The sequence below is a fragment of the Phragmites australis genome, chromosome 2, assembly GCF_958298935.1.
Source record: "Phragmites australis chromosome 2, lpPhrAust1.1, whole genome shotgun sequence".
Lineage (NCBI taxonomy): Eukaryota > Viridiplantae > Streptophyta > Magnoliopsida > Poales > Poaceae > Phragmites > Phragmites australis.
Window position 1 is genome coordinate 35902605 of NC_084922.1, and position 12265 is coordinate 35914869.

General features: G+C 47.7%; 1 protein-coding gene across 1 annotated transcript; it reads left to right on the plus strand.

Annotated features, from left to right (window-relative positions):
- Window positions 1–9725: 9725 nt before the first annotated feature.
- Window positions 9726–11649, plus strand: LOC133908569 (transcription factor MTB1-like). The gene has a single exon (XM_062350646.1). The coding sequence runs from the start codon at window positions 9992–9994 to the stop codon at window positions 11411–11413; it is 1422 nt and encodes a 473-aa protein (XP_062206630.1). The 5' UTR covers window positions 9726–9991; the 3' UTR covers window positions 11414–11649.
- The last annotated feature ends 616 nt before the right edge of the window (window positions 11650–12265 follow it).

Sequence of the window (12265 nt, forward strand, 5' to 3'; positions counted from 1 at the left end):
AGAAACAAAAAGGGTAGGGGAAGAATTCAGCCCAGGGAGAAGAAAAGGTGACTTTCTTTTAGAAAACATTTTCAACTTTTTCAAAACTCAAACGGCGCGCCTCGAGGCTTTCAAAAATTCTTTTTCACACAATAAAACCCTAATGCTTCTATGCCAGCATGAATGCAACACATGAATATATCCTAGGGAAAAATTAAATTTATTTTATAATATAGGTTTTAACATAGTCTATTTATTTTAAACCCTAATTAAATTCTAGCAAATTTTAGGGAATTTAAAAAAACTAGGGTGTTACACTGTCCGATGTGTATACTTGAGACAACCGAAACACTTCTCATTATCCAATTGTCCTGCGTGTGGATCCTCTGATCACCCGACCATTCGGTGTGTACAACCACACCAGACAAGCCATTGCAACCTCTCCTGGAAAATACTCTAGTGTGTTTATCACTTCAACGCTGGACCATCCGGTGTGTTCTGCTTAAATACTTCTTCTAAGTCAAAACACTCCGGCGTGTACAATTTCCTAAGCACCGAACCATCCGGTGAGTACAATCTTTTTTGAACTCATCCAATTCAAATTTTCTTGAGTTCCGCTTCTGTGGCTTCTTCATGTATTGCATCTATGAGACCTACTAAAGCATATACTTGACAAACATGTTAGTCTCATTGACTATATTGTCATTAATCACCAAAATCACATACATGCCCTAAAAGAGCTATGTTCGCTACAAACATGTTGAGTACCTCTCTAAAAACCCTGTAGAAAAAATATGAGGAGAAAATAATAATATGTTGATATACCATTAAAACTCTTTTAAAAAACCTAATGGGGAAATACAAGGAGAAATTTATATGGCATGTATTGGTTATTGCATCATTGTAAGTTCATATGAGAAACCTAGATAGGAAAAACTCATTGGTAAACTTAGAGAATAATAATTATGATATTTGGATCATATTAAAACCTCTAAAAAAACTATTGAGAAAATAGGAGGAATAAAATAGATATTGCCTCATTAAAAACCATATATGAGAAATCGTATAGAAAAACTCATAAAGGAAAAGAGTGTAATATAATATGAGCATGTTATTATTCGGGGATCAACTCCCCTTGAACCTTGCAACTCTCGTAGTCGTCTCATACCAATTACGTGAATAAAATTTTTGGAATGCAGAAGTTGGTAAGGAATTATTGAATAAATTAGCGAGATTATCACATGATTTAGTATGCAATATTTCTATATCCCTATGATTTTGCAACTCATGAGGATAGAACAATTTAGGGGCAATATGTTTGGTTATATTACTCTTTATATAATATGTTTGCACTGGAGCACTGCATGTAGAATTATCTTTATAGATAATAGTTGGTGATTCAATAGAACCAATACTACATGATTGTTGTATGTGGTTTATCATTCTTCAAAGCCATACTTATTCATGTGATGCTTCATATAATATAATTATTTCAGAATGATTTGTGGATCTCGTCACTAGAGTCTATTTTGAAGATTTCCATAAAATGATTGTTCCATCGTGTAAGAACATGAAGCCCGTTTGTGACCTGGTATTATGCGGATATGATAGATAGCCAAGATCAGTGTATCCAATCATATTCATATCTTGTTTTCTTTGAAAGAAAAGACCAAGATCTACGGTGCCTTAGAGATATCGAAATATATTTTTTACTCCCGCCCAATGGCGTTTAGTTGGAGCAGTGCTATGTCTAGCTAGTAAGTTTATTGCAAATGTGATATCAGATCTGGTGCAATTTGCAAGATATATAAGCGCTCCAATTGTACTAAGATAAAGAACCTTGAGTCCTAGTATCTCGTCTCCTTCATCCAGTGGTCTAAATGGATCTTTCTCCATATCAAGATATCAAACAACCATTGGAGTCTTGGATGGATATGATTTGTCCATATTTAATTTCTCCAATATTTTCTGAGTATATGCAGCTTGGTGTACTAGAATACCTGAAGAAAGATGCTCGAGTTGTATACCCAAGCAAAATTGAGTTTACCCAAATCCTTCATGTCAAATTCCGTCTTTAGATGATTGTGTGCAACATCTATATCTGTTGTATTTCCAATGATATTCAGATCATCAATATATATAGAGATGATGCAAAATCCTGTTGATGATTTTTTTTTATGAAAACACATGGGCAATCATCATTGTTGGAGTACCTTATGTAGAAGAAACTCTTTCAGTCGGTTGTACCACATTCTTCTCGACTGCTTTAAGTCATAAAGTGATTTTTTAAGCTTTACACAATACATGTTGTGGTTTGCGTTTGGATTTGGAATATCTAGTCCTTCAGGGACTTTCATATATATGTCAGAATCAAGTGACCCATATATATATGTAGTCACTACATCCATCAACTACATAGATAGATGATTTTGAATTTCCAATAAAATTAGATATCAAAACATGATTACATTCATTACCAGAGATATGTCTCATTGAAATCAATACCGTTCTCTGCGTGAACACTTGTGCTACAAGTCCTGCTTTATATCTCACCGCCTTGTTGTTTTCATTTCATTTGTAGACGAAAACCCACTTGTATCCCACAGGAAAGATGTTACGAGGACTAGGTATTACTGATGTGAATACCTCCCTTTTGGAGAGCAAGTGCAATTCTATATGGATTGCATCATTCCATTGTGTCCAGTCTAAGCGCTTGCGGCACTCTGCCATGGTCTTAGGATCTAGATCATTGTAAAGGCCGTTTGCAATCTTTGAGGAGAAGTAAGTGTGGATAATTGTAGTTTTTTTATCAAATGATTCTCAAGAATTAATATAATTGATAGAAATTCCATCTACCCTTTCTGACCCATCGTGATTTCCCATTACGATAGAATCGAGGTGTTTTGATATCCCAACATCAATATTTGTGTGCATGGTTGAGCTGGGATGTGAATGTTGACCATCCATTGGATGTATATTATCCATAGGTCTTACATGTCATTCAACTTGAAGTTGAGTTGTATTTACTATTTTAGAGGGATTCCTTTGTTTCTATGGTGGCTTGTAGGAAGCTTTGTCCTTTTTTTTTACTATATTTCTCCCCCTCTTACGTTGATTTGGGAGTTGAGTAGTTTTGATTGGTACCTTCACTCTTTGCGGCGCATTCCAAGCAGGATTATAGGATTTAGTGACACATTTATTGTCAGTAAACACATCTGACAGGTTATTTGCAATATGTTACAAATTTATGATTCTCAGAACTTTTGAGTTCAAATTCTTGAGTATGTGGATCTGAGGAGGAAATGTCGGTGGTACTCCAATTGATTTTCTGACATTCTTTCTGGTACTTGAAATCACGCCTAATACCAAGAAATACTACTCATCAAATATGCAATCAGCGTACCGGGCTGTAAATAGGTCCCGTGTGAGGGGCTCGAGGTATTTTATGATCAACAGAGAGATATGCCCCACGTAGATTCCCAATTTCCTGTGTGGGCCTATTGATGTACGCTACGATGGTGAGATCGGTACGTATACAACGCAATCGAACTTTCGCAGATGGGAAATGTTAGATGGATTTTTGTGGTCTAACTATAGTATGGAAGTTGTGTGATATGCAGTTGGTCACAATTGAATTAAGTTAGCAACGTGTAACATTGCATGATCCCAACATAAAGTTGGTAAGTTACAATTATACAATAATGGTCATGCGATGAGCTTGACTCTTTTGATGAGAGATTCAACAACCATTTTTAGTATGGGCGTATGGTACTGAATGTTGGAATTGAATTCCTAAAGCCATACAATAATCATGGAAAACACATGAGGTGAATTCAGCTGTATTGTCCATTCGAATGGATTGTATCCTATGTTCAGAATAATATGCTTGTAATTTAATAATTTGAGCAATTATTTTGGCAAATGCATGGTGTTGAGTTGATAAAAGAAACATATGTGACCATCGTGTAAATCTGTCAATGAGAACCATGAAGTACCTGAACGGTCCAGATAATGATTGGATTGGACCACATATATCGCCTTGAATACATTCAAGGAATTTAAGTGGTTCAGCTCAGATTTTAAGATAAGAGGGTCTAAAATCAATTTTCCTGTAGCACATGCAATGCACACAAAATCCGAGGATTTGGGGAATTTTGCAATATTCATGCCATGACAAATTGAATTGCTGGTAATTTTCCGCATCATCCTGACACCGGGATGACCAAGGCAATCATGCCATATTTGGAATGTATCTACATTCTGAAAAATTACCTTATACGCAACATGTGGTATGGGTTTGATGTATGTATAGAACAATTATGGATAAAGAGGGAATTTCTCTAGTATTTGTTTGGCATATCCGTTATTTTTTTTAATGAGGAGATATTCCTCTTTGTTTTCATCATGGGTTTTGACATGATTATGATGGATATCTCTATAATTTAGTAGGTGCGAGTTGAATCGGGGTACAATAGTGCATCATTGATTGTGATTTGAGTGCATATAGGTAGAGTGATTATAACACGACCAGAGCCAACAATCATAGCATCGCGTCCAACGATTGTCATAATATTTCATTGACTCTTTTTATGAGTTTGAAAATATTTTGTTTCACTAAGTATAGAGTTAGTTGTATAACTATCCACTAAGCACATTTCCTCTTCCATCAGATTGTCACTCGTAGACATCTATATATAGAAAAATAGAGAATTTAAAGTGGAATTATTCATAGATATATATAGAATACATATAACTTTATTGAGTATCAATGTACTAATACATTATTAGAATATACAATATAGTATAAGATAACAACAACCTATTACCACACTATGTAGGACATAGACATAATAATATCTAATTAATCGGGAGACTAATTTAGATCTCCAAACAAGTCATTAGAAGCAAATTCCACGATCATGTTGTCGGTTCTGGAGGAACACTTTGGGAACAACTAGCCTTCCTAGTTATTGGGTACATAAAATGGTACAATTATAAACAATTATAGGGGCTATAACAAAAATAATACACACAATACTATTTTATATGGGCTATTTATTGGGACCTAGGGGTCCTGAATGGAAGTAGCCAGCCCAATGTGTTAAATCTCACGTGAAAATGAGCTTGGGCCGAAGCCCATTTACTATTTCAGCAAAAAAAAAGAGGATTTTCCTCCTTTTTTTTCTTTTTAGCATATGGGCTAAGAAAAACCTAGGGCACAACCTAGGCATCCTTTTGGCCCAAGGCCCAGGCGGGCTTTCCCCACCCCCATATAAAAAAAAGGAGGGGCGGTTAGGGTTGGAAACCCTAACCATGTGGCCCTCCTCCTCATTGTGCGTCATCGTTGCCACTAGGGCAGGTCATGTCATCATCGTTGCCTACCAGAGTTAGAGCCGGATGCTGGAGCACCGCCGATCGCCATTGGGTCACCACACGAACGGCCACGCCGTCTTCGAGTCTTGGGCGCCGTTAGGATGGAAGTGTAGATGCAGGCATGTCACTGCGTCGCCTTGGAGCGCTTGGGTGTCGTCACGCCATCGGATCCATGAGGTGCCCGCGTTGTCGATGTTGAGAAGTCAAGAGGCAAAAAAGTGGACTTTGGGAGTCAACTGCCACCGCCTTCTTCAAGCCACCAATGGGGCCACCGTTGTTAGGGGTGTGCCGCCCCCTCCCCCTCACACGCACACATGAAGGGACCCGAAGGCCCCATTCCCCATGCATGCGTGCACGCCCAGGAGTGCTTAGGCACCGTCGAAGGGGAGGCTGAGGGCCGCGGGAGTGCACAACCCAGGATGGAGGCTCGGACGATGGTTAGCCATCGGGGTCGCAGTGCGACACAGGCGACGATATGGAGCCGCTAAAGAAGTTTGAGACACCTCAACTGCTACCAACCTGTTCATGTCTGGGACAGCCAATGGAGGTGGAGCGGTGGGGGAGGGCAACCATGGGATGTACTCCTCTGGCTCGAGATCTTCCTTCGAGGAGGACACCACCGTCGCCAAGCCGTTGAAGAGTGGGATTGCACCTGTATGTGCTGCCATGGTTGGTTGCGAACTTGAGCCAACGGCCACTATTGTTGTCGCTGCCACCATAAAGGACCTGACGTCGGTGGCCAGTGCTACTGCAATCCTAACTCCAAAGGAGAAAGGCGAGGTAGAGAGGCCTGTGATGGTGAGGGCGGGGGCCAAATGGCAGAAGCGGCTGTTGTAGGGGTTACGGCACATGCAGGGCAGCTCTTGTGGCCAAATCGGCGATGGGCAGCACCACGGTGTGAACGATGAGGGTGTGGACCTTGTGGCAGAACGACGATGACCAAGAATGAAGAAGATGCAAGTATACCATGAATTGGACAAAATGGACCGATTTTCCATTCTCTCCTTCTGGGAGAGACCTTCATGCCTCTGTGTTACGGCATGTTGCCGAGTGAAAGAACTAGCAGCCGAGTGAAAGAACTAGCATGTCTGATAATGTATTAAAAGTAGAAATGGAGACAGAGTAAAGACAATAGATTGTATACAAAAGAACTCGTATTCTCATTGATTAATGTTCCATATTTATACATGGTATAGGGACATGAGGAAGACCTCCTTTTCTGATCGGACACCCTTTGGCTAAAGGGCATAGTAAGTGCTTGGCAGTTGTTGATCAGGAAACTGTTAGACAGTTACATTTGGTTTTGATGTAACAGCTCCATAGATTCTGGGCCTTGGCTGCACCTACACGTACGTGCATGCACCACGCAGGGGCTCGGCTCACAGCCCCGCACACATGCCGTCCGCGCGAGACACATGGGCGGCTCCGATGCTTCGTTTCATGACCGGATGCGTTGCACCGTCCCGTCCATATATCCATCCGCTACCAGGCGCACGCGGTATCTGTGGCCTCGCTCGTTTGCTGGGGACCTGCCGGCACGGTGGGCTCGGATATGACGAGCTGCGTGCATGCACCTCGCCATGCTTTGCTTGGGTAAGCACATCGGCCTGCGCTGACGTGCGTGGGGAGGAATCGATTGTGCATGTCGAATTTGTTTCTTCTCGATCTTATTAGATACGGGAGGAGGCGTGTCTACTTAGGTCTGGTAGAATAGTTTATTTGACTCTATTATCGACATATGTATCTCGTCTGTAATGGTGTAATACTATTGCGCAGCAAGAGGCCCACGGTTTAATGTACTCATGCTAGCAGTGTGCAGGGTGCAAAGCTCAATTCTGCAACTGCCGAGTGCCGAAGAACTGGGTGACCATATCACGCCCGGCCCGGAACAAATTCACGCCTTAAACACACGGATCGATAGTGTGTAGCGCAAAACAAATCTAGTCACGTGCACGTACATGTCCTTCAGTCGTTCCCATTCAATTCGTCAAAGCTAAACACGCCGATCGATCCCCCATCTGTGTATGCCATTACGCTCGAGTATGAGGGAGCTCACGGTGTTCCCGCTGTAGATTGACACACCATGTTTGTATGTCAGTAGCTTCGTCTTTGCATTGCATGCCACCGAAATATCTCTCGAACCATGTAAACCCGACGAGGAACACGTTCCGGTCGATCCATGTCACGTCAGTAGAATAATATCCATACATACACGTACCGAACTCTGAAAAAAGAGACAGCCTCTAGAAGCAAGCCATGATCAAGACCTTGGATCTGAGCTCAGATCTGGGCGATCGAGGCATCGAGGACGCCGGACCCACCACGAGATGAGGATCCAGACGCAAAGGTTGAATTGAACCGAGAGCGCATGCAAAGCTGCGAAAAGCTAAACACATGCATGGGCTTTATCATCAGGTTCGCCTTCATAGGGCGGACGCCGATGACAGACACACATCGCCGTACGGGGTTTGGACTTCTCGTGCCCGGAATGGCAGCAGCGATGATGCCTGCCTGGCCCACAGTACCTGAGCGTGCCGCCATGCTTGCTGCCCCCTTCTCGTTCTTCCCTTTCGTTGCAGGCGTATGCCAAAACACATCGCAGCATGCATGCTTTCAGCAGTGTACCAACCCACAACGGCCGGGCAGTGGCGACTGGGAGGCGTGCGTGCGTGCGTCCGTTAACATCGCCCGTGCTCAGAAGCAATGATCGATGCCAGAGTGATCCATCGGCTGTTGTCAACCGATCGAGCAAGCGCAGCACTGATCGGCTATTATGGCAAACCATCTTTGTCCGGTTCCTTTGCAAGTTGCTACTATAGTTTGAAACTATAAAGGCTTGTGTTTGATGCGAACGTGTCGCTTGTCCTGCATGTACATAGCATGCTAATTACACTATCTGCTGTGCAAATCCTTTAGAGCATCTCTAAGAAATTCTTTAAAACTTATTTTTTATATCCTTATATAGTGAGTATTACCTAAAAGATTTTCTCCTTATATTATTATACTCTCCAAACAGATTTCTGTACTATAATCCCTATATTCTAACAGCTCCTTCTCATATCTCACCGACGGGTGGACCCTAGCCGTCAGCTCATCTCCTTCCCGCTCAGCCCGACGAGCTCCTCCAAGCCCCGCGCCGCCGTGTGCCTGACCTATGAGTCCTCGGCTAGGCAGGCGTCGAGCCAACCGTATTCGAGCTCATCAAGGATGTGTGAAGGCGGTGGGCAGTGTCCCTGATCTGGAGTAGCCGGGGCGCGAGATCCACTACCATGATCATCGTCTTCTCGATTGCCGCTAGGTCCTCTTGGAGCACCATAATGCAGGTTGACAGACCCAGCAGTTTTCCCACGGTCAAGTCTTTGGCAATCACCGCCCATTACTTCGGCACCCGAATACAGGAGAAATCTGCAGTAGCCTCATTGCGTCCCATTCCGGCTCGACAGTCATCAGGCGGATTTGATTTGGGCTAGGAATCAAGACGGCTTGCGTACTCTAATCTGGTGGCGGTGTTCCTGAGGATAGCAGTATGGCACAGGAGATGAGAACGAAACCGTCTTTGATCAGCTTCTAAAGCTAACGTTGACGTGCACCAGCAATCGCCGATGGATTCGGCCGCGCTTTTTTCCCGTGGCTTGTGAGCGGTGGGGCCGGGTGGATAGGGAACAAGAACTGCTCCCCCAAAAATAGCTAGGATGGAGAGGAGTTTTGAAGATTGCTAAAAATTAAGAACAAGATAGAAAAATTATTGGAGAGACATTTTAGACCCAAAATCTTTAAAAATAGCTATAGAAAGCAATATTGGATATCTCTTAAAGATGCTACCATCTGAGGCTGGCATACTAATCTGACAACGCATCGACGTTCCTTTCAAACTACTATTTGCTCCATCTGGTTTGCGTGTGGTTCGTGCACTCTTTCTACTTATCATGTGCTTTTCGAAGGTTGCCCATCTGATCTAACTGCAAACACACATAAAATGCAAGTTGATCAAGTGGCTAATCCGCCGTTTCGCATAACGAGGGTGCGCGGAATTGGGAGAGCGAACGCAATGGATGCAATCACAAGCTCACAACGCGGACAGATCACTGGTGCCATTTGTCCAGTACCCAGTAACCCACGCGAAGTGAACGAACGAACTACTGCCGACTTCGCTACTAGCACAAACCCTCGATCCCGACGCCACCGCATACTGAGCTCCCGATTCCTCCCTCTCCTTCCCATGACCCCTGTCCCTCATCTTTGCATTCAACAGGGCCAATAGCTGCCGGAGCACCCTGTCCCGGTGCAACGAACCCACCCTGGGCCCCCGCGCCGCCGTACACACGCGCGCCGCTTTTAACGAACCGCCACGCGCCCGCAACTCGTATCACACTCGTAAATCACAGAGCGCGCGGCAAGTGGCCAGCGATGCCTCCTGCACTCGCGACGGGCGCGCAACCGAGCCTGTAGTTATCAGCTCGTTCGCGCCCCGCGCTCCCGTGATCTGCCGCGTCGTCCTCCGCTGCTCCATATAAAAGCGCAAGCTCCAAAACCCAACCGAGAGTAGACTCGCAAGTCGCCAAGGCAAGTCACGCACGCGTTTCTTGGTGAGGAGTCGGGCTAATTAGTTCACCGGAGCGTAGTAGGCGCTAGGCAAGGCATGTCGTGGTCGGAGACGGACGCCGCGCTGTTCGCGGCGGTGCTGGGGCGGGACGCGGCGCACCACCTGGCCACCACGCCGCCGCACCTCGACGGGCCTGCGGCGTCGGCGGCGGCTCCCGAGCTCCAGGCGCGCCTGCACGACCTCGTCGAGCGGGGCGGCGTGTGGACGTACGGCATCTTCTGGCAGGAGTCCCGCAACGGCGCCGGCGGCCGCGCCGTGCTTGGCTGGGGCGACGGGCACTGCCGCGACGGTGGGGCCCCGCTCGACGACGCCGCCGTCGCTGGGGAAGCCGACGCGGCGGAGAGGAGTGTGGCCCGGAAGCGCGTGCTTCTGCGGCTGCACGCGCTCTACGGCGGCGGGGACGACGATGGCGCTGACTACGCGCTCCGGCTGGACCGGGTCACCGGCTCCGAGATGTACTTCCTGGCGTCCATGTACTTCTCGTTCCCGGAGGGCGCGGGCGGGCCTGGCCACGCGCTGTCCTCAGGACGCCACGGCTGGGCCACCGTGGACTCCCACCCGCTCGCCGCAGCGCCCGGATGGTACGTCCGTGCGTCTCTGGCACGGTCCGCGGGCCTCCGCACCGTCGTCTTCCTCCCGTGTAAGGGCGGCGTTCTCGAGCTCGGTTCCGTCGCGGTCATCTCCGAGACCCCCGAAGCCCTGAGCGCCATCAAATCCACCTTCGCCGTTCATCCCGCAGCGCCTGAGGAATGCATGAGAATCTTCGGTAAGGACCTGTCGCCCGGCAGACAAAGTGCGCCTGCGCAGACAACCGGACGCAACATCAATTGGACGCCAGTTCAAGCCACGCCGTCCGCCCCAGTCAAAAACGAGATGGCCAAACGGAAGCCTTTGGAGCCACCCAAGAGCATAGACTTCACCAAACCGGCAGCGCATGGCCAGGCGGTTGGCGAGGAGCGGAGGCCGCGGAAGCGTGGACGGAAGCCGGCGAACGGGCGGGAGGAGCCACTGAACCACGTAGAGGCGGAGCGGCAGCGGCGGGAGAAGCTGAACCAGCGGTTCTACGCCCTGCGCGCGGTGGTCCCCAAGATCTCCAAGATGGACAAGGCGTCTCTGCTCAGCGATGCCATCGCGTACATCCAGGAGCTGGAGGAACGGCTCCGTGGCGGCGGCACGGCGGGGCCGGCGCGGGCCGAGAGCCCGGCTGTCGAGGTCAAGGCAATGCAGGAGGAGGTGGTGCTGCGCGTGACCACGCCCCTGTACGCGCACCCCGTCTCCGGGGTCTTCCACGCCATCAGGAACGCCGAGCTCAACGTTGCGGCGTCGGACGTGGCGGTGGCGGACGATGCCGTCACGCACACGCTTGTGCTGCGGTCGGCCGGGCCCGAGCGACTGACGGCGGAGACGGTGCTGGCCGCGATGTCACGGGGGATGACCAGCGCCACCCCCTCCCCGTGACTGTGTATCTGCAAGTCATAACAGTACTCACCCCGTGCGTGCAACTGCCAACTGTTAGTGCAAGCTAGTTTTCCCTTGTGACTTCATGCCACTTGGTACCAAAAAAATCGAAAAAGATACAATGGCCAATGAGAGGGAAGATTAATTTTACTACTCATTTTCCTAGCTTATTATTATGTGCTTAAATGAGATGTATGTACATAAATTAAGCCGGAGTTTGCTGTTCGAACTTGCTACCTGACCTGTTCGTACGTCTGCAGCCTGACAGCGTTGTTGTTTTCACTTCCATTCGAGTGCATGAGTGCCAGTGCGTGTGTGCCGGTCTGCCGGCAGGCGGCAGCAGCTGGATGCATGGATTTTCCTCGTCCATTCCATTTTTGCGGGAAGCAGCCGTGGAGTTTCAGGCATACATCATGCGTGAGCTGTCTACTGACCGGCTGCGCGTTTCCTACATTTCACATCGTCGCCATCCAGGCACCCACGCACGCACACACCGGTCCGGAAGTTTTCTTCTTCGTCGACGCCTCTCGCGAGGACCCCGTCCACGCGTAGAGGTCGTGCCAGGACGTACGTGCCTCCCCGTCGCTTGTGCACAGCACACGTCGTACGCGTCACGCACCGCGTCCTCCCGTGAAAGTGAAGCCGCGCGTCGCCGTTGCTTGTTAAGATCCTCTCGCCGGCCACCACGCCTCCCGTCCGTCCGTCCCTCCCCCCCCCCCCCCCCCCCCGAGGAACCCCAAGAGATTCCGCATCGCACGTACGAAACTCGAGCAACCAGCCAACCACCCGGTCGTTGTTCGCAGGGAGAGTGCGCCCCCACCCTGACCCCGACGGACGCTTCGCGGTCGTCGC

Coding starts and splice junctions, on each gene's coding strand:
- LOC133908569 (XM_062350646.1), top strand. CDS start 9,992: ATGTCGTGGTCGGAGACGGACGCCGCGCTGTTCGCGGCGGTGCTGGGG.